Source organism: Amblyraja radiata, chromosome 19 (genome assembly GCF_010909765.2).
Source record: "Amblyraja radiata isolate CabotCenter1 chromosome 19, sAmbRad1.1.pri, whole genome shotgun sequence".
NCBI lineage: Eukaryota > Metazoa > Chordata > Chondrichthyes > Rajiformes > Rajidae > Amblyraja > Amblyraja radiata.
This window is the reverse complement of record NC_045974.1, coordinates 43,456,446-43,482,807: the sequence shown is the minus strand read 5'-3', so window position 1 is coordinate 43,482,807 and position 26,362 is coordinate 43,456,446. Positions and strand designations below refer to the sequence as shown.

Genomic DNA, 26,362 nt, shown 5'->3' with positions numbered 1-26,362 from the left:
TAGCCAATGAACTGGCCTCGACTACCCTCTGTGGCAGGGAGTTCCAGAGATTCACCACTCTCTGATCCTTATGTATCAATACCATTGTTATATTTATCATTATTCTTTTTGCTCTGTGTTTTATGTTTTATTTTTGGAAAAGAAAACAATAAAACGATTTCAAAAGAAAGAAAGGAATAGGTGTTATTTCCGGTTGAGAGCCTTCTTCAGACCCTTCTTCAGAAGGAAATGTGCTGTGCTAGGCCAGTGCACTGTAGCATGACACAAACATCATGGTCTACAAGGCAGTAGTGATCCCTGCCCTGCTATAAATGGCAAAGTTGTGGATTACATCAACATATTCATTTGTTGTCCTCAAAGCTGCCTCCGCAGAATCAATGCGAGATTATTGAACCGGTCTGTGTCCTCTCTCAGGTCTATGTTCCAAGCACTGACATTCTCCGAGCACGCAGTTGGCTCCAATGAGCAAACGACATTATAGACACAAAAAGCTGGAGTAACTCAGCGGGTCAGACAGCATCTCCTGAGAAAAGGAATAGGTGACAATTCGGGTTGAGACCCTTCTTCAGTCAGGGGAAAGCGAAATGAGAGATATAGATGGTGAAATGGAGAGATCTAGAACAAATGTATGAAAGATATGCAAAATAGTAATGAGATTAAGGAAATAGGCCATTGTTAGCTTTGGGCTAGGTGAAAACGAGTTACAGAGGATTTTTTCCCTGAGTCTCAGTCTGAAGAAGGGTCTCGACCCGAAACGTTACAAAGTCTTTATCTCAAGAGATGCTGTCTGACCCACTGAGATACCAGCTTTTTGTGTCTATCTTCAGATTAAATCAGCATCTGCAGTTCCTTCCTACTGCAAGCCACATTAGTTAGATCACACTCCCAAAACAGAAACTCTGTCTATATGTTCAAACAGACACTCTGTCACAACAAGAGTTGCCCACATGGACAGAGAAAAGTATTCAAGGATCTTCTCAAATCTTCATTGAAAAAGTGTAAAGCCACAAATCCACAGCTCACGTCTGCTCAAATTGTAGAAGGAGGATGGGGTGGAAGATTGCAACCTTCGCGTGGTCCGCCCTGTTTCGACGAATGCAATCAACCAATCACAATCAAATAAGAACAAATAGAACAAGTTGTCCTACAACTTTAGGCTGTGCACGCCATACGCAAGAAGAAGAAGTAGAAGGAGGATTAAAGATGGCATTGAAAAGCACAAGAGCCCAGGACAAACAGAGGAGGACACCATGTCCCTAACTTTCCATCCATATGCCCCATCAGCACAGTCTGCTCTACCTATGGCAGATCCCACAATGGCCTCATCAACCACCTATGAACCTACCTAACTGAGCGTGCAAGAGAATCAACTTTGACCACGAGGAGCTAGCTAAAAAACTAAGGACCCCCCCCCCCCCCTCTCCATCCCTCCCCCACCCAAGTCGTACGAGCTTCAAAGTTGTCTTATTGAGTCTCATTGTCTGTCACTCATTCTCACCTAACACACAGCTAACAATGTGTAGGAAGGAACTGCCGATGCTGGTTTAAACCTAAGATAGACACAAAAGGCTGGAATAACTCAGCAGGACAGGCAGCATCTCTGGATAGAAGGAATGGGTGATGTTTTGGGTCGAGACCTGAAACGTCACCCATTCCTTCGCTCCATAGATGGTGCCTGGCCTGCTGAGTTACTCCAGGATTTTGTTTCTATACACAGCTCACAATGGCCTGTTTCCTTTATCATCATTATTTTTTTGCATATCTTTCATGCATTTGCCCTATATCTGTCCACATCACTGTCTTTATCTCTTGTTTCCGTTTCCCCTGACTCTCAGTCTGAAGAAGGCACATATAATACTAGATTATCAGAATTGCAGCTATCTTTTTTTGAAGTGCAGCATTGAATGAAAAAGTTGTTCTGTATTTCCTTATTTTGTAGCTTGTCCTATCTCAACGATTGAGTGAAATTTCAAAGGCAGACACTTATTTCCTACACCTGGAGTCCCTCTGGATGCCTACTGCTATCAGGCAGTTGTCACATACTCCCAGTCGCTCTCACATTTAACATCAGAATAGCAAGCAATATTTCAATTCAAAAATGTATCAGCTATTTTTGAAGTATGTAATTGTTAATACATGGGCGTTCACTGAAGGAATGCGGTGAATCTAGCTGGAATTTATTTTTGCTGCAATGCTCCACGCAAAGAGAAAATAAAACTGAAGTCATATCAAAGCAGTTTAAGTGAAACAAAACATGAAGTGTTACATTGTCGAGCAGCAAGCGGCAGGCCTCTGGACCCTGCGGCACTCTCTCTCGGTGGCTCTAGTCCAGCGCTGGATAGCATCGGCATCCGGAAATGATGAAAACTGGAGTCTGGGGAGAAAAAAAGGAGAAGAAGGGGGTCCCTGTGAGAAGGAAAAAAGTGAAGAAGTGAGCTGGGAGTGTGAGTATGGGAGCCGCGGCCGCTCCTCCCCGGGCTGATGCTGTCACAGCGGCGCGGCCGCTCCAGTAACTGAGTGGCGCCGCTCGGAGACCTCGCAACTTTATATTAAATCCAATAAAAATCACCCTCGAGAAACACACACACAAGGAACTGGAATGGTTTCCAGGTAAGTAACCCAAGGAAGCTGTAGGGCCCAGCCTAGCCGCTCGGTGAGAGAGTCGCACTTTGAATTGCGATTAAAGTAACTGTAATGTGACATTTGTAATGTAACTAACACGGAGTTTCTGTTTTGTTTGTGGACTTTGAAACAACTTTGGTTCTCCGGGTGGCTCAGGGTGGACATGTAGCGATAGTTGTGCAAGTTAAACCAAGGGGAAGCTGCTTCTTCAGACTCGCTGCTTGGTGTGTGTGTGGGGCTGTGATTTCTCTCTCCTTGTGTCTCTACAGGGCGGCTGCTTCATGCTGCGGGCTCTGTGTCTGAGCTCAGTGTTTAGCTGATGTCCCAGGTGAAGGAGCCCACCGGGCCGGTAGGGCCACAACACGACACTTGCACAGAAAACAACCTCTTGCTCCACACTGATGGTAAGATTGGGTGGCTGGGTGGTGGTGGCGGCGAGTCCTAGACTACAGGCACAAGAGGCTGCAGATGCTGAGGGGGAAATAACAACCTTGAGGGGGAAATAACAACCAACTGCTGGAGAAACTCTTACAAATAAACTTCAGATGCTGGTTTGCACCGAAGATTGACACAAACAAACTGGAGTAACTCAGCGGGACAGGCAGCATCTCTGGAGAGAAGGAATGGGTGATGTTTCGGGTCGAGACCCTTCTTCAGACAGTTTACAGAGTCTGAAACGTCACCCATTCCTTCTCTCCAGAGATGCTGCCTGTCCCGATGAGTTACTGCAGCATTTAGTGTTTATGCAGGAGAAACTCAGCGATCCGGGCAGCGACCGCAGAGGGAAATGGGAGACCCCACGTTTCGGGTTCTTCGGGGTTTCAAGACTGTAAAAGGGTCCCGACCCGACCGGATCCGCTGGCTGTTCATTTCCCTGCACGGATGCTGCCTGGCCCGCTGGGTTTCTCCAACAGTGTTTTTCTCTCTCAAGAACCGCATGTTGCCCTTTACAGGAGAGAAAGGATGAGTGATGATTGGGATGGAGATCCTCCTTCTTCTTCTTATCTTCTTCTTCTTCTTCTGTGTAAACCAACACCTGCAGTTCCTTCCCAAACATGTGGCCCTTTACAGGTGGGAAATTCAGCCTTGGATTTGCTCAAGGTTGCGTCGAAACTTACAAGAGCAATGTTTATTGCAAAGTACACCAGCATAAACTTAGTAACATTAAAATTAATTCGAGGCTATCTTTCGAAAATGTATGCATTTTATTAATGAGGGAAGTATGTTTCTGTAAGGCATGTGAATGTTTTGGGAATATCAACCATAATTGCAGGTATACATTTGATTGGTGAAAACACTTTGGATATTATTTTATGGTTACCCTTCAAATAAAATGTTTTTTTTAGTTTTATTCTTGCCTAGGAAGTTTGGCGTTTTCATTTGCTTATAAAACAAAATGGTCTTCCCTGGCTTTTCATATGTTTTAGTTTTCTTGAATTCAGTTTGAATTACATCCTGCATTGAAAGTTTAGATGAGGGTTATTAATAATAACCTATACTGGGTTATTATTTCCTTGATGGTTTTCAGCATGACATGGACACTTCAATGTGTCAATCCAAAAAACAAACTGCACTGGGGAAAATGTAACCTGAAAATTGCAAAATAATTTTTGATTTGAGAAATTTGCAATGTCTATTTATCTTTTAAAGCATAAAATGCTAAGAACATCATTAGCTTTCAAAATAATTCTTATCCAAGCAAGATGTTCAGTATTAAAAAAAAAAAAGCTGCAATTGAATTTTAAATTAATCAAATCAGTTGAACGCTTATTTTAAAGTTGATTTGTTGTTCAAATGGCCATTTTCTTTTATTTTGGTGTCTAATACATTTTGTTCAACCATAGGTTTTTTTAGTTTTATCATCAAAGATGAAAATAATGAACAAGTCATTTAGCATAATTGAACTTAAGAAAAATGATTTTGAGTAAAATGTAACTAGAGAAAAAAATGCAGTTTTCATGCATGAAATTGTTGATTGTGCGTGCCAGAGTTCAGCTTTGCCAGTAGTTTATGCTTTATGTGAAACAGCTGTTTACTGAATAGGTATGAACCGTGGAGTCAGAGAGCATTGAAACAGGCCTTTCGACCCAATGCCTCCATGCCAACCAAAATGCCCCATCTAAACAGATGTAATCATTTTAATATCTTCCTATCATATTAAGGTCCGTGAAGTAATAGAGATTAGAGTGAACAATGATATTAAGTGGTGGTGCTTCATCATTGATGATCATTCTGTGTACTGCTGGTAGCAAGCACGTGGCTCTGGATCTAATTACAGCCTTGGTACAAATATGGAGAAAAGAGCAACATTGCAAAGGTGAAAATAAGCACTAGAAATGTGTAGGAAGGAACTGCAGATGCAGGTTTAAACCAAAGATAGACACAAAAAGCTGGAGTAACTCAGTGGGTCAGACAGCATCTCTGGTGAAAAGGAATGGGTGACATTTTGGGTCGAGACTGAAGAAGTGACTCAAACCGAAACGCCACCTATTCCTTTTCTCCAGAGATGTTGTTGGACCCACTGAGTTACTCCAGCTTCCTGTGTCTATCTTCAGTTTAAACCCGCATCTCCAGTTCCATCCTAAACATTTTGTCCTCTTTGCTGCTGATGTTCCACTCATTGCCCAGACAGAGCAGCAATCTCAGTGTCGCATGGATTGTGTTTCCCATCGCTACTGCATGTTCATTCCTACTGTTAGTCCCAAGAAAGCTTTGTGCCTTTGTCCACGATCAGATTCAGCAACAATATGGTGGAAACAGTCAACACGTTGCAACAACTGCAGGTGTTGGAATCGGGAGCAGAAACAAACTGGACCAGGAAGTGCCTAGATCTTAAATGTTGACTGTCCATTTCTCTCCACACATACTGCTTGACACGCTGAGTTCTTCCAGCAGTGAGATGAAGACACAAGGAACTGCAGATGCTAGAATCTTGAGAAAAACACAAAGTGCTGGATGAACATAGTGGGTCAGGCCCACTGTGAGGGAATGGACAGATGACTTTTTAGGTCAGGACCCTTCTTCAGACTGAGTGTAGTAAGGGGGATGAACCTGAAAAGAGAGGCAGGTGAATTGTGGTTTTGATGGAAGATGGGTGGAGTAAGTGATAGTGGCTAGAGATGAAAATGATACAAAATTATGTCAAATAAGGAGAGAAGGGGGGGAGTGAAATGTAAAGCCAGAGGAAGGGATGAAGGAACAAGAGGGGATCGGGATAAAAGTGAAATGAGGTGCTCCGATGCGAGATGAGAGTACGAAGGGGACTTGAAATGTCGCTTGTTGATTCCCTCCATAGATGCTGCCTGACACTAAAGGGCCTGCCCCACTTACGTGACCTTGGCACGCAAATTACATGACCTCGTGGTCATGTTGAGGCGCACGGGCATCGTGTGGCAGCGCGGGGTCGGTCCCACCGAGAGGCGCGGAGGGGTATGTAGTTGTGCGCGGTATCGTGCGGGGCTCCGAAATTTTAGTAGCGAACAAAATCTTCGTGGAACTGACGGCCAAAGTGGGACAGGCCCAAGACCCTGGCGCGATGCAACGTCTCACCTCCAACAGCAGCAGAAGCAGGCAAACGATCGCTGAACTCAGCCTGGGGCTCACGGCCATTGCGGTCCGGATCCGCCCCCAATTCTACTCCGGAGTGGGGTCAAGAAAATTGAAGATAGACACAAAATGCTGGAGTAACTCAGCGGGACCGGTAGCATCTCTGGAGAGAAGGAATGGGTGACCCTTCTTTCAGACTGAAGAAGAGTCTCGACACGAAACATCACCCATTCCCTCTCTCCAGAGATGCTGCCGGTCCCGCTGAGTTACTCCAGCATTATGTGTCCATCTTCAAATGACGTCACATGCTCCAGACGGCTGTGCGTGCGCATGAAATCGCACGCGACCTTCGCGGGACCGTCGCACCTTAACGCAACCACAAGGTCGCGTAATTAGCGTGCCAAGGACACGTAAGTGGGACAGGGGCTTAAGTTTCTCCATTTAAATAAAAATGCTTGTACTCCCTTTGTTTAATCAACAAATTACAAGACAGGTATATGAAAGGCTATTCGGTTTATCTTAGTTTTTTGTCAATAAGTTCAACTCATGGCCATAATGGTGATAAAGCAAATGATATTGTCAAGAATGTTGATTTATTTCTGTACACAAAAGCTCATTTCATGTTTTGAAGATTTGTTCTAGAATAGAACTGCATGGCATTCCTAAATTTGCTACGACTGTTGTTCATAAGAATCTTTTCACATCTTCAGAACTAATCCTTAGATTTGAAATAAGAACAGAAAATACTTGAAGCTGTCAGCAGGTCAAGCAGCGTTTGTGGAAGGAGAAGTTTAACAATAAGTGTTTTGTCCAAACTCACCAAGAGGGTATGTTGCAGAATAGGTGAGTGAAGACCCTTCAGATAAAGGGCACATCTTTGATGGGAAATAAATGAAACCACACATGATGGAATCTGAAACAAAATGCATATTTCTAGTAGAATTCTTGATCAGTACAGGTGTCAAAGGTTATGAGGAGAAGGCAGGAGAATGGGGTTAGGAGGGAGAGATAGATCAGCCATGAGTGAATGGCAGAATGGACTGGATGGGCCAAATGGCCTAATTCTGCTCCTATCACTTATGACCTTAGAATTCAACCTGTAAAGCAGCATTGTGGAAATGATTCAAAAAGCCTTCTTCAATACTGAGAAAGCAAGAGCAAATTAGTGTAAGTAGCAGAGAAGGTGGAGCAATGGTAACAGGTGGGACAAAGGGAATGCCTGTAGTTGGATGTCATGATTTAGCCATTGGATGGTAGAGAGGATGGTCAAGAAGGCTTTCCGTACATTGGGCTTCATCAGTTAGGGTATTGATTATAGAAGATAGGATATGCTACAATCTTGCAAGATATTGGCTGGGAGTACTGTGTTTAATGCTGGCCACCCTGTTAGAGGAAGGATGCTGTTAAGCTGGAAAGAGTGCAGAGATGATTTACAAGGATATTGACAGGACTTGAGGGCCTGAGCTACAGGGAGATGTTGGGGAGGCTAGGAGCTTGGTGGGTAGGCGGCTGAGGGGTGATCTTTTGGAGGTATTTATGATCATGAGGGGAATAGATAGAGTGAATGCACAAAGTATTTTAGGTAGCGTAGGGGAATCAGGAACCAAAGGATATAGGTTTATGATGAGAAGGGGAAGATTTAACAGGATACTGAATGGCAACTTCATCAAACAGAGGGTGGTGGGCATGTGGAACGAGCTGCCGGAGGAGGTGGTTAAGGCAGGTACTATAATGACATTAAAAATACATTTAGACAGATACATGGATAGAAAAGGTTTAGAGGGATATGGGCCAAACATAGGCAGGTGGGATTAGCGTAGATGGGGCATCTTGGTCGGCATGGGCAAGATGGGCCGAAGGGCTTTGTTCCCGTGGTGTATGACTATTGAATGGATCTGGTAAGATCCTTTGTGCAATATGTTGCTAATGCTGTGAAGTGTGGCCAACTAGGATGTAGAATACTAATTGAATAAAGGGAGAAGAATTGGAATCACAAATGGTCAGTCCTGGCCAAAACAGAAAGAAAGAAAGAAAGCTAAAGGGCCTGTCCCACTTTCACCACCTTATTCACAACCTTTTTAACTTGTGGACATTTTTCATCATGCTAGAAAAACGCCCCGACCTACTTGATGCCACGAGTACCTACGACTAGCATCACGGCCTGCTACGATCTACCTACGACCTACCTACGACCTCCTACGACTTTGTGATGACCATGCTGCGAGTATGAGTCAAGGGCAAACTCGGCAGAGGTCGTGAATTAGGTTGTGAAAGTGGGACAGGCCCTTAAGATAGACACAAAAAGCTGGAGTAACTCAGTGGGTCTGTGGACAGTATCTGTGGAGAAAAGGAATAGGTAACATTTGAAGGTCTCGACCCGAAACGTCACATATTCCTTTTCACCAGAGGTGCCGTCTGACCCACTGAGTTACTCCATGGTTTTGTGTCTATGGTTTAACCCAGCATCTGCAGTTCCTTCCTACACTAGAAAGAAAGCTAGCTGTGCTAGGAAAACTTAATCTGAAATCCTCCATACTGTAACAGCTGAAGCTGATTGTGACATGAAATGTCATCCGCCCACTCCCCTCCACAGATGCTGCTTCACCCACTGAGTTCCTCCAGCTATTTATTTCTATGTCTCTATAGAATCTCATGTTAGCAACACATTATCTTTAATACAGACAGAGGAAGAGGAGAAGGTGCCAAGGTGCAGGGCCAATGACAATGGGTGGATGGATGAAATAAAGCATAAATGGCCACTGTTGATGCATTCAGAGGAAACTGCAGTGGGGGCCTGAAAATATTCAGTTAATTATTGAGCCCAGAAGGTTGCAGTGTATCCAAACTGAAGATAATGTGCTATTCTTCAAAAGAACATTGAACACAGACAAATAGGGTATAGACAGATAAGATTGAGTGGGATAGAGAACTAAAATAAATTACTAATTTGCACTGAGTAATTCTAGCAATGTTACAAAATTTTGAGATTTAAAAAACCAAGTCTTTAATTTATCCCATCAGATAAAGCATTAAAAGAAGTTTAATTTGACACCTAATTCACTTTCATATCTTCAGTATTAAAATAGTTATGGCCATTTTCATACTCGGAAATTGACATCTTGTTCCCTGTTGCTTTTTCATTGACTTAACACAAAAGCTGTGATCGAGAACATTTAAAAGCCCATAACTTTCTTAAAATTTAAGAGAACTGAAGTAAATTTTCAGTTATTATAGATTGAAGCATTCTGAAACAAATATGAAACAATCTTAATTACATGACTTGAAATTAAAGCATATAGTTAGTTAGTTACCTAATTGTAGCTAATTACAAAATTCAATGACTAGATCTAAACATCTATCTATTTCTTAAGAATAGATTAACATTTTTAAATAGCCAAAGTGTCCAAATAACATTCACACAAGAATTCAGAATATAACATAATTTTTAAATCTCATTGTCATGAGTTTATAGGCCAAATGGAAGGAATTTAATGTTTAATACCTGTAAATGAATGGCCATTTAAATCAGCTTGCTAGTGAGATTTTCTGGAACGGGACCATTTGGAACGTTGAGGTTGCAGTGATTTAGTCCCCCATATCGGCAGCAAATACACTGCTGGTTCATTCGGGGACTAAATCACCGTTTTGCAACTTAAAATGTGAATTAAATACATCTTAAGAAACACTTTTATACATAAAAATAAACTACTTTCTTTTACCTGTCCCCTACATAAAATCCGGCCCCGTTGTCGGCATTGACGGCTTCAGAAGCTGATTTAAAAATCACTCCAGCGATTAACTTGTCGGGCGAATTTTTTTTCTAGTCCATGTATTTATCCAAGTGTCTTTTAAATGTTGTTGTTGCCCCTGCATCAACTACTTGACTTGGCAGCTTGTTCCAAAAATCCACCACTCTCTGTTTGTTAAAGATTGCCCCACGGTTTCTTTCCCCTCTCACCTTAAAACTATGTCCTCTAGTTCTGATACCCTGACACTGGGAAAAGCATTTTTGCGTTCACTGAATCTGTTCCCCTCATGATTTTATACACCTCAACAAGATCAGCCCTCGACCTCCTGTGCTCCAAGGAATAAGGTCCTAACATGCCCAAACTCTTCCTGTAGCTCAGGCCCTTGAGTCCTGGCAACATCCTCGTAAATCGTCTCCCCATCCTTTCCTGGCTCAGTGGCATCTTTCCTGTAACAGGGTAAAAGATCACATTGTAAATGGAGAATGTGTATATGAGATTGGACAAAAACATTCAAGTGAGGATGAAGGAACTGCAGGTGCTGGTTTAAACCAAAGATAGACACAAAATGCTGGAGTAACTCAATAGGGCAGGCAGCATCTCTGGAGAGAAGGAATGGGCGACGTTTTGGGTCAAGACCCTTCTTCAGACATTCAAGTGAAATACTCCTTATCTTGGGTCCCTGGATAGTGGGATGGGAACTTTGAAAAGGACGGGGGTGACATCTGTTGTATGTCCATGGGAAGATATTATAAGAAGGGGAATAATGGTTGCTGTGGTCACAGACCAAGTCATCAATCCCTTTGACATTTCTTTCTTTGTTACATAGCATAGAAACAGGCCGAAAATATACGTTAAAATGCTAGACTAACTCAGCGGGTCAAACAGCATTTCTGGAGAAAAGTAATAGGTGACGTTTCGGGTTGAGACCCTTCTTCAGACAGAAACAGGCCATTTGGCCCAACTCCTTCATGCTGATGGCAGTACCTAGCTGGGCTATTCCCATCTGCCTGAGTTAAACCATATGCCTCTACTATTTCCCTGTTCAAATACCTTGTTATTCACCTTTAAGTTCGTCCCCATGTTGAAAGGGAGTGTGCACGATACAGGGAATGTGTTTGGTGCTGGAATCTTTTGAATCTGGCAAAAATGTGAAGCATTATTTGTTGCATGTTATGGAAAATGAGATGCATGAGAGCAGAGCTGGAGGAAGTCGTTGAGGTGTGTATGTGTGTGTGTGTATTTATATGGTTCAATAGTGCTTTATTGTCATATGTACCGGTACCTAGATACAGTTAAATGTTTTTTGTATACAATCCAGTAAGCACAATCATATATAAGTGCAAGAGTGCACCGATTGTACTGTAAAACTCGTAGATTTCTTCTGCGATAGTACACAAAGAGTCATTACATTTTCGGCCCATCTTGTACCTTTCATGTATTAAGTCCGTATTGAGTCTTATCTTGTTGTGTTGGCCGTGGCATTGGGTCGGTGATGTAGGGGTCAGCCTGGCCTGGCAATAGTTTCACACCGTACCATTGCCACATGCCTGATCAGTGTGCGGGAAGGAACTGCAGATGCTGGCTATAAACTGATGATAGGCCCAAAATGCTGGAGTAACTCAGCGGAACAGGCCGCATCTCTGGAGAGAAGGAATGCGTGACGTTTTGGGTCGAGACCCTTTTTCAGATTGAGAGTCAGGGGAGAGGGAGACACGGAGATATCGACGGGTAAGGTGTGAAAACGAGACATCAAATGGGACAAAGTTCAAGGAAAATGTAGAATAGATCATTGTTAACATCACCCATTCCTTCTATCCAGAAATGCTGCCTATTGCGCTGAGTTACTCCGGCATTTTATGTCTGTCTTCAGTGCACACAATACTTGGTACTTCTGCAGAGACTAGGTTTCCATCCTGATTCTTGAACCATGGATGAAGGGAAAGCATTCCATATGGCTCGTTTACCAGTCAGTCTGCTTGTGTTTCTACTTCCAGGGAGCTTTGGACTTGCACTCCAAAATGCCCCTGTACACCAGTGTTGTTAAGGGTCTTATCCCTGACCATATATCATATACTTTCCCCTTACATTGACCTTCCTAAGTGCGATGTCTCACACTTGTCAGGCATTTTGTTTGTATTTTAGAGTTCCAGCATCGGCCGTTTTTTATTTTCATTTACTCTTGTTTGAAATGTTGATTGTTGTCCTCTTCACACAACTGGATGCAGCGGTCAAGATTAAACGGGGTGGAACGTGTACTGTGCCATTTTTGTTCACATAATTTGATATTCGGCGTTATTGCCAGAGCTGCCCTGCTGGGATCAGTTACGTACAGTTGACTGAAACCGATTATATATTTTAATATCATTTTCAGCTAGTTTAGCATAGTTTGTAAAGTACGAAGCCAAATGCTGGAGTTTTTTTTAAGTCAGCATCTGCAGTTCCTTATGTCTCCATGCTTTTGTTTTCAAACATGCAGCACTTTTAACTTGTTTGCATTGATGTTTGGCCTCCATTGACACTTCTACATGGGCCCCAACAGTATTTTCTATCAGATTCTTTATTCCTTGTACCTTGTATCTTGTACCTTCTGAAGAGTCCACCTGGGACTATACTGGAAGTTGGACAATTTTATTCTGGACAACTTTTACATTTATCAAGCCAATTAACCTACTAAACGTGTGCAGACTTCTCTAGGTTGTGCTGAAGCTTCTAAATCCAAATATTTTTATATTAACAGCTAGTATTATCTCCTGTACCAATCCCTGGAGTCTTACACTCGCCACTAATCCCTGGTCTGGCGTAATGTCTCAAAAATGACTCATTACCTCCCACATTTCAGCTGCTTTTGTAATTGTTTCTTGGGTCTGGTTCAGATTGTGCAGCTGTCAGGTCAGTGGGAAGTATTAATGAACAATGTGGAACTTTATGGGACGTCCTCGGTATGTTTGGTTGGACAAGAGTCTTTCTCTTCTGAAATTAAAATAAGTTGCTAGTTTATACGATTCCATTTTGTAAATTCTTCAACTTATTCAAAGTCAGTTTCTTTATTGTTGTTGATCACCACTCTAATGTGACATCTTCAGTTCTGCCCTTTCTTCCATTTTAACATTATTTAATGTCATATTCATCCTGGTGTGATATATTGAAATGCTGTTTTATATACAGTAAATAGCCTTTTCTTGTAATTGAACACAAATAGCGATGTTTCAATGAGTTAATTTGAGACATTTGTATTCAATAGCCATTAAAACTGAAACAAAAGATTCCTTTAAACTGTTCTTAATAATTGGAGAGCCAGTGGCAGTGTGGCGCAGCGGTAGAGTTGCTGCCTTACAGCGCCAGAGACCCGGGTTCGATCCTGACTACAGGTGCTGTCTGTCCTAAACTTGTACGTTCTCGCCGTGACCTGCGGGAGGTTTCTCCCACAATTCCGGTGCCCTCCCACACTCCAAAGACGTACAGGTTTGTAGGTTAATTGGCTTGGCGTGAATGTAAATTTGTCGCTAGTGTGTGTGGGATGCTGTTAATGTGCGGGGATCGCTGGTCGGTGCGGACTCGTTGGGCCGAAGGGACTGTTTCCGCACTGTATCTCTAAAACTTATAACAGCTGAAATGTTGAGTAATTATTTCTCGGTTTCAGACGCCAATAAAGTTGATGAGGAGAGAAAGGTTCCCAGGTGGGAGACGCCACCGCCAAGTAACTGGGCCGAGCATCTGGATGCTGCACATCCGTCGACCCTGATGAACAACACCACCAGCAACCTCATCAGAAGTAAGTTTGCTCATGGTCTTTTGACTAATGTAGTGCATTGTGAAACAAATTGCAGCCTGACAGTATTATAATAATACCACAATTACCCATGGTGAGACCGTACTGTTAGCTTGTGTCAGATGTGATTATGTCAGTGAATTTACACAAGTCGACAACATTGCTGTAACAGAATGATGGCTGTCAGGCAAGTATTGCTGAGCAAATCCTGTTTTCTTTAATTGCTCTACTTTTAGTTGTAGAGATACAGAGTGGAATCGGGTTCTTCAGTCCACCGAGTCTGCATGGACCACCAATCACCCGTACACTAGTTCTATCCGACACACGAGGGACAATTTGCAGAAGGCAATCAACCAACAGATGTCTGGAATATGGGAGGAAACCTGAGCACCCAGAGGAAACCCACACAGTCACAGAGAGAACTTCCAAATTCCCTGCAGACTAAAGTCAGGAGCGAACCTGGGTCTCTACCGCTGCGCTACTGTGCTGCTCTTAACGTTGTAGTTGTGGGGTACACTGAGATTCCCCCCCTCCCCCCCCCCCCCCCCAAGACCCCAGCACAAACTTTGTTACCCCATCAAAACGGATTCTTATGAAGTATTAAGAAGCTGACACCAACATCACTTTTGTAACTTCCTTTTTCCTGTTCCTGGGTTTTGATTGTGTTTGATGATGTTGCTTAGCCCCTGGGAGCACCCAATGCCTTTAGTTTAGAGCTAAAGCTATGGCCCACCGAGTCCACACCGGCCAGTGATCCCCGCACTTTAACACTATCCTACACACTCTAGGGACAATTTACATTTATACCAAGCCAATTAACCTATAAACCTGCTTGTATGTACTTACTCACCATGTACGCACTTCTGATCGATGGAGCAACAATTGAGCCTCTCTTTCCATTGTCCTAAATATTGTTTGGCATCATTGTTCTACCTCTATTACATTGTCAAATGATAAATGGCTAGTCAGCATAACTTGTTTCCATGGTAATATGCTTTTGCCCAATGTTTTCAAGAAATGCTTATTCAAATTGATTCTAGGAATTCTTAAACAATATTTGTTGGTAATGTAGAGCCTAGGTCCCGAAATGAAAGCGAGGAGCCGGGTGTTTCGGGAGGTACCTTTATTATGTCCTTCCACGTAGCAGGGAAGTCCACGAGAGAGAAAGATGGCATCCAAACCCTTGCCTTTAATCCCTCTTGCTAAGGGCCGCCTCTGGACTCACCCACTCCCGTGCCGAGGGGTTTGATAGTTGGGATGGCCGGACCCTTGGGAGCCGCCACAGTAACTTATTTTCCTTTGATGCAGAATATTTCAAAATTTTATATTTTTGTGTGCCCGTGTTTTCAAGAACTTCAGGAGTGTTTGCCATATGCAATGGATATGAATCCGATCAAATGGTGCAGTTTACAACACGTTAAAAGTAGTGCCAGGACCATGGGTAAAGGTGGTTATGTGCTGAGTTGTGGTCGTGGTTTTAGTTGTGCTGGGTGGTTCAAGAACCTGATGGTTGAAGGGACCAGATAGTTCTTGAACCCGGAGGTAATAGTTCTCGGGCTCCTGTACCACCCTCTCGATGGTAGCGGGGAGGAGAGAGCATGGACAGGGCAATGTGAGTCTTTGATGTTATTTAGCTGTTTGCTTGAAGCAGCGCTTCTTGCAGGTCCCTTCGATGGTGGGGACCTTTTGATTGGACTAGGTAATGTCCACCTTTACCTGTAGCTTCCTTCATTCCCGAGATTTTGAATTTTCAAACGTGGCGGTGATTCATCTTGACAGTCCGCTCCACACTGTGCACCTATCCATGTTTGATAAGAGTATTCAGTGACGAGCTGATGGACTTCCTTTCTTTCTGCATCAATGTGCTGGACCCAGGACTGATTATCAGAGATGTGTATGGCTGGGGAATTGAAACGGTACCCGGATGTGGTGTTGAAGGACGAGAAGTCGAAGCAAAGAAGTTGAAGCCAAATAACCGAACGGAAACAAAGCTGAAAAGCCAAATAACCAAAATCGTTTGAAGCCGAAATGCCAACTAACCGAAAGGCGGCGTCGCCTAAAAGCCAACTCACCGAAAGGCCGCTGTGCTGAAAAACCAAATATGACGTCGCCGGGGAGGCAGGACTTGTCAGCGATTGGTCCAGACCCCCGCGTCCATCACATCACTGGCCGGGGGAGACGGGATGGTGGGGGTCATTTTCCCACACAAGACCGCCCTGGGTTGGAGGGTGACTGGGCACTCTGAACCCAAGCACCAAGTTGTAAGCGGCCGAAGGAGCGCATCCCTCGGGACAGCCCCCACTCTCCCATGGCCACGGCCGCCCTCCGCCTCGTCTCCCCTGTGCGGCCGCACTGTGACGGGCTGTGGGTCGGCAGCACACACACACATGGGGCTGGATGGAGCAGAGTTGGGGACAGTCTGGTCCCTCCGCGCACCCAGAGTCACTGACTGCGATGCACCGCCACCGGACCCTGCCCCCACACCAGGGTGATTCACCGACCCCCGGACCCCGACCCACACATGGGGTGATTCACCCCCCACCCCGGCCGTGGGGACAGACAGCTCGGGGCATTTGCAGCCATAGTAAATCGTTTTAAAAACATCGGGGGGGACACAAATTCCCTGGCAAGTGTGCATGACAGCAAATAATTTTATCTCCTCCCACTCCCACTCCCCTTGACAACAAGAAGCACATTTTATTTATTGTATAAACACAGTAATACCGTCTGGTTGCCTGCGTAACGCACACAACAAGCTCCCACGCACAAAACACCAGATAATCTGTTATCTGTTTTAACCGAAGATGGACACAAAAAGCTGGAGTAATTCAGTGGAACAGGCAGCATCTTTGGAGAGAAGGAATGGGTGATGTTTCGGGTCGAGACCATTCTTCATACCTGAAGACTAGGTCTGAAGGGTCTCGACCCGAAACGTCACCCATTCCTTCTCTCCAGAGATGCTGCCTGTCCCACTGAATTACTCCAGCATTTTGTGTCTATCTTTGTTGTGACAGTTGTCTCATTTCATCGGCTTCATGTATTGCGCACATGGAAGTGACGCTTCACATGCCGCTTGCATCTATTCATCCAAGTGTGCTCTTTATGAAATCTCACATCTTTGCGAGGGAGGGATGGAATGGATGTAACCACCGGCCAAAGCAAAGGCATAGTTAGGACAGGGAAATAATCCCACCACTTAATTAATCAGGTTCCTGAATGTAAGAACTATTTATACATGTAACATTTTTGTTTTTAATTCAATGTTACACTTTTTTGAGTTATAATGTTGACCCCATCCTGTGGGAAGGGCTTGCGGCAGCATCTCCAGAGAAGCTGCCTGATCCGCTGAGTTACTCCAGCTTTTTGTGTCCATCTTCGGTTAAAACAGATTACAGATTATCTGGTGTTTTGTGAGTGGGAGCTTGTGTGCGTTACGCAGGCAACCAGACGGTATTACTGTGTTTAAACAATAAATAAAATGTGCTTCTTGTTATGGCGGGGAGGGGGGGGGGGGGAGTGCAAGGAGATAAAATTGTCTTTCGTTGACATGCCCACCTGTCATCGGCCCGCCAGGGAATTTTTGTGTCCCCCATGTTTTATGGCTGCCAATGCCACGAGCCATCTGTCCCCGCGGCCGGGGTGGGGGTAAATCACCCCGTGTGTGGGTCAGGATCCGGGGGTCGGGGGGTGAATCACCCTGGTGTGGGGGTTGGGGTCCGGTGGTGGTGCATCGCAGTCAGTGACTGGGTGGGCAGAGGCACCAGACTGTCCCCAACTCAGCTCCACCTGGCTCTGTGTGTGTGTGCGCTGCCGACCCACAGCCTGTCACAGTGCGGCCACATGGGGGAGACGATGCGGAGGGCGGCCGTGGCCGTGGGAGAGTGGGGGCTGTCCCGTGGGATGCGCTCCTTCGGCCGCTTACAATTTGGTACTTGGGTTCAGAGTGCCCAGTCACCCTTCAGACCAGGGCGGTCTTGTGTGGGAAAATGACCCCCACCCTCCCCTCTCCACCGGCCAGCAATGTGATGGACGTGGGGGTCTGGAACAATCGCTGACAAGTCCCGCCCCTCCCCCCGCGTCGACATCATGGTCGTTATTTGGCTTTTATCGGCGCAGCGGCCTTTCGGTGAGTTGGCTTTTAGGCTTTGTTTCCGTTCGGTTATTTGGCTTCCACTTCTTTGCTTTGGCTTCACGTCCTTCAACGCCACGTCCGCACACGACTTGAAACAGTTGACTCTCTTTGCCGCCATCTAACCAATGAGGGCGAGTTTTTGTATTTTTGCATTCCCTTCCTAAAGTCAACAATCAGCTCCTTGGTCTTGCTAACATTGAGGGCAAGATTGCTGTTCTCACATCACTTAATTAGATAACCGATCTGACCCATTGTTAATGTCCAGAGACCCAGTTCCCCGAGCATGATGATGAGCTTGGAAGGGGTGTTGAAAGCTGCCCATCAGTCAATGAACAGTCACCTGATAGGTGTTCCTGTTGTCCAAATAAATGAACTGGAGTGGTCCTTACTGAGGCAAGAGTTGATATGACTCGTAACTACCCTCTGGAAGCACTACAGCACAATGGGTGAGTGCCACCAGTCAGTGGTGATAAGTAATTACAGCACCAGAGTCCCGGGTTCAATCCTGACTACGGGTGCTGTCTGTACGGAGTTTTATGTTCTCCCCGTGACCGCATGGGTTTCCCCTGAATGCTCTGGTTTCCTCCCACATACCAAAGAATAACCGCAGTTTTGGGGACAGAGCCTTCTCCAGGGCAGCTCCCAGGCTCTGGAACTCCCTCCCCCAACTGATCCGCAATTCCGTGTCCCTCACCATCTTCCAGTCCCGCCTCAAGACCCATCTCTTCACCTCTGCCTATCCTTAGCCCCACGTCCCCGTCCCTTTTCATCTGTGCATTAATTGCCTCATACTGTGTTTTGTATTGAATTCTGCCTTTACTTTGTGTACTAGTCATGTCTCTACTATTTATTTCATTCCCCTTACATGTTTTTCCTCTACATGCTCAATTTTTGTAAGGTGTCCTTGAGACTCTTGAAAGGCGCCCATAAATAAAATTTATTATTATTATTATTAAAGACGTACAGGTTTGTAGGTTAATTGGCTTTGGTAAAAATGGTAAAATATACCTAGTGTGTAGGATAGTGCTAGTGTATAGGAATCGCTGGTTGGCATGGACTTGGTGCCCGTTTTGGTGTCTGAAGAAGGGTCTCGACCCGAAGCGTCACCCATTCCTTCTCTCTAGAAATGCTGCCTGTCCCGCTGAGTTACTCCAGCTTTTCATGTCAATCTTCGGCCTGTTTTTATGCTGTATCTCGAAAATAAATTAATGTCATGTTGCGCTTTTCGGGCACTGGTGTTAATCGAAGTAGGTGAGGACTTTGTATTGTAGTAGTGAGAGGATGAAGATGTCTATGCAAACTCCAGCCAGTACAGGTTTTGAGAATGTAGCCAGATACACATTGGGACCATTGACTTTCCAAGAGATCACTGAACAATTTTGGATTGTTTAAATTTAAAATCTTTAAGCTATTGAAGTATTTTTGTCTGTTTTCTTATTTTTGGTATTAATTGTGAAGTTACTGAATGAAAAGTTGACACTGGTTTTATTGAATTAAATTATTTAACTTGCATGTAATATTCAATTTGAGTTTTTGCTGAGACTTTAGTGCAGTTCTAAATGTAAAGAAATGTCATAATAATTTTGTAATCTGTAGTTAAGGAATTTTGCCAAATATATTGGTAAAATCATTTACAACACACAGCTGTTGGATGACCAGTTATTGTGCTTGAGGTGTTAATTAGTCGTAGATACCCACACCCCGACCAACATGCCCCATCGACACTAATCCCATCTGCCCACATTTGGCCCAAATACCTCTTGTAAATCTTTCCCATCCACGTAGCAACCAAAATATCTCTTAAATGTCTCAATGGTCTGAAGAAGGATCTCGACCCAAAACGTCACTCGTTCCTTCTCGCCAGTGATGCTGCCGATCCCGCTGTGTTACTCCAGCGTTCTTCAAATATTCTAATGTTGATATCGCACATTGGTAAGAACATGAAGAAAACTTGGCAAATAATTAAATGAACAGTCTACCCTGAATGAGAAAGCCGTTATATTGGCTGCATTCCTTTTGTGGCAGCGTTAATTATATTTTCAAATCTATAGTATTGCGTACCCACAATATCCTGGTTCAGAGCAAGAGAGAAGTAGTAAGTCTCTCTTGAAGCGGTGTTGAAGTGGTAGAGTTGCTGCCTCACAGCGCCAGAGACCCGGGTTCCATCCCGACTACGGGTGCAGTCTGTATGGAGTTTGTACGTTCTCCCCGTGACCTGAATGGGTTTTCTGCAAGATCTTTGATTTCCTCCCACACTCCAAAGACGTACAGGTTTGTAGGCTGATTGGCCTGGTGTAAGTGTCAATTGTCCTGAGTGTGTGTAGGATAGTGTTAGTGTGCGGGGATCACTGGTCAGTGCGGACCCGGTGGGCCGAAGGGCCTGTTCCATTGCTTTATCTTTAAACTAAACTAAACACATTCTAACCATTGCTGCCTGCATGATCTAACCTTGGAGTTGAATTTTTGTTGCTGTTTGGTGTGATGCTTCAAAAATCTAGATTTTCCCACAAGGATGGAAATCCTTCCGGAAGGATGAGGGTGACGCACTGCTGATGTCACTGGTGCGGGTAGTGCTGTAACTTGCAAGGTGCTTTTGTCAGTCAGTTTAATTAGCATTTAGATCTACCTCAAGTGCTTAAAAACTGATTTGAGTTAGTTCATAAAGTGCAAGATTTATGGACTTATTGTATTCTTTTAATGCAAGATTTATGGACCTGCAGCAGTTTAAAAGCCCTGTTAGTGGCCAACGTTTTGGCAGGATTAAAGTGATCACTGCTGAAGTGTTAGGTTGATTTTCCTGTGCATAACATGTAATACACTCTAGTTTTCTAGTGCGTTGCTTTGGCAGCCTAGGCTACCATCCTAACTTGCCAATACATACACCAACAAGTAGTATCTCCCAAGGTCTGGCGCTAAATGCTCAGTTGGGAATAAGAACATAATATCTCAGGAACAGGAGGAGGCTTGTGTAGGAAGGAACTGCAGATGCTGGTTTAAGCCGAAGATAGACACAAAAAGCTGGAGTAACTCAGCGGGACAGGCAGCATCTCTGGAGGAAAGGAATCGGTAACGTTCCTATAGCATGGTGACCAAAACACAATACGCCAAATGTGGCCTCACCAAAGTCCTGTACAATGGTAACAAAATATCCTGACTCAATAGGGACTAATGAAGGCCAATGTGCCGAAAGCCTTTTTAATCACCTTATCTACCTGTGTTCGCCACTTTCAAAGAACTATGTACCTGCATGCCCAGATCCTCCTGCCCTACAATGCTCCACAGAGCCCTGTCGTGCACTGTGAAGGTCCTGCCCTGGTTTGACTTCGTAAATGCAACATCTCACATTTATCAGTTTAAACTCCATTAAAGGGGCTGTCCCACAGCGGCAACTTAATCTGCGAGTTTAGAAGAGTTTGCCCTCGACTCAAACTCGCAGCATGGTCGACACCTGGTCCCAGGAGGTCCTATGAGGTCACTGGAACTCTCCTTCATGCTCGAGGGAAGTTCCCGCAAACTCGCGGCCTCAGTTTGGTCGAGGAAAATTTTCAGCATGTTGAAAAATTTTCCTGGAGTAAATATTGTTTGGCGTGGTTCTTTTGAACTCGTAGTGCAGTGGAGTGGGGTCACTATGTAGTTATACGCAGTTGAGGGCAACCGTAGGCAATCTCCTTCGCTGACCGGGCATTTTAATTGGCTCATTGGAGTTTTAAGGACTAAGGAAAACCGACTGGTAATGTAAAATGCCCGCTAAACTTTATTATAAGTTGTCTGGCTTCTTAAAAGTGTCTCCACTCCTTCTCCCCCTTTCTACTCCCCTTCTCTCCCCTTCCTCTCCCCTTCCTCTCCCCTTCTCTCCCTTTCTCTCCCCCTCTCTCCCTTTCTCTCCCTTTCTCTCCCCCTCTCTCCCCTTCTCTCCCATTGCCCCCCCCCCCCCCCCGCTCTCTAAAGGACTTACCGTACACTGTGCATCCGTCTTTTACCTTCCTGTTCATCCCGGGTGTGAATTTCTGACAGCGCTCCCCCGCTTTCCCTGGCCCCCGCCTTTGCGATGTGTTTGTGTGTGTATGTGTGTGTGTGTGCAGACGGTCGATCCAGCTCACGATTTCATCGCTGACGGTCGATCCAGCTCGAGGTTTTTCAGGCGAGTGCCCTCGAGCTTGAAGGTCAAAGACAGTCGCTGAAAGGTCGCATCAGTGGGACAGGCCCTTAACTATTCCTTAACCCACTTGCCCATCTGATCAAGTTCTTGCTGTATTTTGCTGTCTTCGCTATCTACAATACCACCCACTTTAGTGTCAACTGGAAACTCAGTAATCCTGCCTTGTACATTCTCATCTAAATCATTGATATAAATCTCAAACAGCAATAGGTGCAAAACTAATCCCTGAGGTACACCACCAGTCACAGGGTCTGAAAAACAACCTTCCACCATCAACCCTGTTTTCTTCCATGAAGTCAATTTCCCATTCAGTCTTGATATTTCTCTCCTGGATCCCATGCGATCTAACCTTCCAGAGCAGCTGACAATGCAGAACCTTGTCAGATGCCTTGCTGAAATCCATATAGACAATGTCTACAGCTCTGCCCTCATCAACCATTCAGTTACATCTTCAAAAATCTCAATCAGATTTGTGAGACAGGATCTCCCACGTACTAAATCATGCTCTCGGTAATCGACCCCTGTCTATGCAAATGTCATATCCCCCAGAAATACTTCCCAGTAGCTTGCTCACCACAGTGTAGGCTCACTGATCCATAGTTCCCAGACTTTCTCTTGCAGTTCCATTAAATAGAAGCACAACATTAGCTAATGTCCAGTCGTCCGGCTCCTCACCCGTATCTAATGATGATACACATATATGCAGGAAGGAACTGCAGATGTGTTCAAGAAGGAACTGCAGATGCTGGAAAATCGAAGGTACATAAAAATGCTGGAGAAACTCAGCGGGTGCAGCAGCATCTATGGAGCGAAGGAAATAGGTAACGTTTCGGGCCGAAACCCTTCTTCAGACTGCAGATGTTGGTTTACACAGAAGATCGACACAATATGCTGGAGTAAATATAAACACATAGAAAATAGGTGCAGGAGGAGGTAATTCGGCCCTTCGATCCACCACCGCCATTCATTGTGATCATGGCTGATCATCCACAATCAGTAACCCGTGCCTGCCTTCTCCCCATACCCCTTGATTCCGCTAGCCCCAAGAGCTCTATCTAACTCTCTTTTAAATTCATCCAATGAATTGACCTCCACTGCCTTCTGTGGCAGAGAATGCCACAAATTCACAGCTCTCTGGGTGAAAAAGGTTTTTCTCATCTCAATTGTAAATGGCCTACCCTTTATTCTTAGACTGTGGCTCCTGTTTCTGGTCTCCCCCAACATTGGGACCATTTTTCCTGCATCTAGCTTTTCCAGTCCTTTTATAATTGTATATGTTTCTATAAGATCCCCTCTCCTTCTAAATTCCAGTGAATACAAGCCCAGTCTTTCCAATCTTTCCTCGTATGACAGTCCCACCATCCCAGGGATTAACCTCGTCTTTCCTCAAATTAGGAGACCCAGTACCATGTGCTCTAGTTTTGCCCACTAATCTCCAGTTTGGGACATTATCAAAGGCTTTCTGAAAGTCGAGGTACACTACATCCACTGGCCCTCCTTCATCCATTTTACTTGTCACATCTTCAAAAAATTCCAAAAGCTTTTGCCATCCTTCTTTATATTCTTAGTGAGCTTCCCTTCGTACTTCATCTTTTCACCCCGTATTGCCCTTTTTGTTACCTTCTGATGTCCTTTGAAAGTTTCCCAATCCTCTGGCTTCCTGCTACTCTTTGCTATGTTATACATCTTTTATTTTAGTTTTTTCTGTCCCTAACTTCCCTTGTCAGCCATGGCTGTCTCTTACTCTCTTTCGAATCTTTCTTCCTCTTTGGAATGAAATGATCCTGCCTCTTCTGGATTATGCCCAGAGATTTCTGCCATTGCTGTTCCTCCGTCATTCCTGGTGACCTTGGCCAGCTGCTCTCTCATGCCTTCATAGTCCCCATTGTTCAACTGCAACACTGACACTTTTGATTTAACCTTCTCCCTCTCAAATTGCAGATTAAAACATCATATTATGGTCACTACCTCCTTGCAGTTCCTTTACCTTGAGTTCCCTTATTAAATCTGGTTCATTGGACAACACTAAATCCAGAATTGCCTTCTCTCTGGTAGGCTCCATTACAAGCTGCTCTAAGAATCCATCTCGGAGGCACTCTACAAACCCCATTTCATGGGGTCCAGAACCAACCTGATTTTCCCAGTCTACCTGCATATTGAAATCTCCCATAATCAAGTGGCATTCCCTTTGTTACATACCAATTTTAACTCCTGCTGCAACTTGCACCCTATATCCAGGCTAATGTTTGGGGGCTGTAGATAACTCCCATTTGTGTCTTCTTACCTTTACAATTCCTCAATTCTATCCACAGCGACTCTACATCATCAGTCCCTATGTCACCCCTCGCAAGGGACTGAATTTCATCCCTCACCAGCAGAGTTACCTCACCTAGTCTCCCCACATGCCTGTCCTTTCTATAGGATGTATAACCCTGAATAGGCTGGGATTCATTTATTTATGGCATTTATTTCGAGAGGGATTGTATAAAAAAACAGGGATGTAATGCCGTGTGTCTACGAGGTGCAGGTCAGGCTGCATCTGGAATATTGAGAGCAATTTTGGGCACCATATCCGAGGAAGGTTGTGCTGGCTCTGGAGAGGGTCCAGAGGAGGTTTACAAGAATGATCCCAGGAATGAGTAGGTTAACATATGATGAGTGTTTGACGGCACTGAGCCTATAATCGCTGGAGTTTAGAAGAATGAGGGGGGACCTAATTGAAACTTACAGAATAATGAAAGGCTTGGATGGAGTGGAAGTAGAGAGGATGTTTCCACTAGTGGAAGAGTCTAGGACTAGAGGTCATAGCCTCAGAATTAAAGGATGTTCTTTTAGGAAGATGAGGAGAAATGTCTTTATTTCTGTGGATGCCAAGTCAGTGGATATATTTAAGGCAGAGATAGATAGATTCTTTATTAGTACGGGTGTCAGAGGTTATGGGGAGAAGACAGGAGAATGGGGTTAGGAGGGAGAGATTGATCAGCCATGATTAAATGGCAGAGTAGACTTGATGGGCCGAATGGCCTTATTCTTATAATTGTCATAATTTCATTTTTCATTACAACTAAGGTGTTGTACTGCAAAGAACCTTCAGCCTGTCCCAGAGCTCTGCAATTTACTTCTGACTTTTGGCCTCATTGTGGTCCTCCCCATGTTTTACAACCGATTCACCTGGTTAGTTTTATCTCCGGCTGCTTCATGTTGTCGGCGGCTGCACATCCAACTAAGAAAGAAGAGAAGAGAGAGATGCGACGTCACTCACAGCCGCCAACTGACGCGCTTCCACAGACCGCACAGATCGTGTGATATGGCGCAAAAAGACAATGTGCAGGGACTGAAGACAGCGAGAGAATTCTGTCATCAGCGTGAGAATTGGCTGAAATGCGTGACTCTCACGCTCAAAGCGTGAGAGTTGGCAGCCCTGTCTAAGGCCAGGACGTGACAACAGACTCACAGGGAGACACATACACAAAGGAAGACACACACACACAGGGAGACAGACACACACACACAGGGAGACAGACACACACACACACACACAGGGAGACAGACACACACACACAGGGAGACAGACACACACACACAGGGAGACACACACACACACACACACACACACACACACACACACACACACACACACACACACACACACACACACACACACACACACAGGGAGACACACACACACACACACACAGGGAGACACACACACACACACACACACACACACACACACACACACACACACACAGGGAGACAGACACACACACACAGGGAGACACACCCACTCACACACGCAGAGAGACAGACACACACACACACACACACACACACACAGGGAGACACACACACACACAGGGAGACACAAACACAGGGAGACACACACACACACACAGGGAGACACACACACAGGGAGACACACAGACATGCACACACACACAGGGAGACACACACACACACAGGGAGACACACACACACACACACACCTTTCCTCCCCCCCCCCGCCCTCCATCCTCCCCACCCCTCCTCCCCCTCCCTCTTTCCTCCCTCTTTTTCCTCACACTTCCTCTTTCTCCCCTTTCTCCTTCGCTTCCTTCATCCCCTTTCTACATTCCCTCCCCCTGTCTCTCTTTGACTCCATCCCTCCCTTTTTTTCTCTCTCTCTCTCTCTCTCTCTTTCTCCCCTCCCTCTCTTTCCCCGGCCGCCCAATGTCTGGCGCCCAATGTCTGGCGGGCACGGTGTAGCGTGGATTGGCGGCGCTGGCGCTGCCGTGTGAGTTGAAGGGCAGGAGGGAGGGAGGGAGCGAGGTTGCCGCGGTAACCGGAAGCACAGCGCTCGCAGACGGCTCACAAAAGCACTGACACCCGCTGCCCAGAACCGACGT

The 26,362-nt window shown here is 44.9% G+C and overlaps 1 protein-coding gene across 2 annotated transcripts in view; it reads left to right on the top strand.

Annotated features, from left to right (window-relative positions):
* The first annotated feature begins 2,147 nt into the window (after window positions 1-2,147).
* mdfic (MyoD family inhibitor domain containing) overlaps window positions 2,148-26,362 on the top strand; it is a 59,996-nt gene continuing 35,781 nt past the window's right edge. The window contains exons 1-3 of one of the 2 annotated variants that reach the window (XM_033038334.1): window positions 2,148-2,610; window positions 2,892-3,026; window positions 13,558-13,689. In XM_033038334.1, the coding sequence (XP_032894225.1) occupies window positions 2,942-3,026; window positions 13,558-13,689 (217 nt within the window). In that variant the 5' untranslated portion in view covers window positions 2,148-2,610; window positions 2,892-2,941. The remainder of the gene's footprint in view (window positions 2,611-2,891; window positions 3,027-13,557; window positions 13,690-26,362) is intronic. The other variant, XM_033038333.1, reaches the window with a different exon arrangement.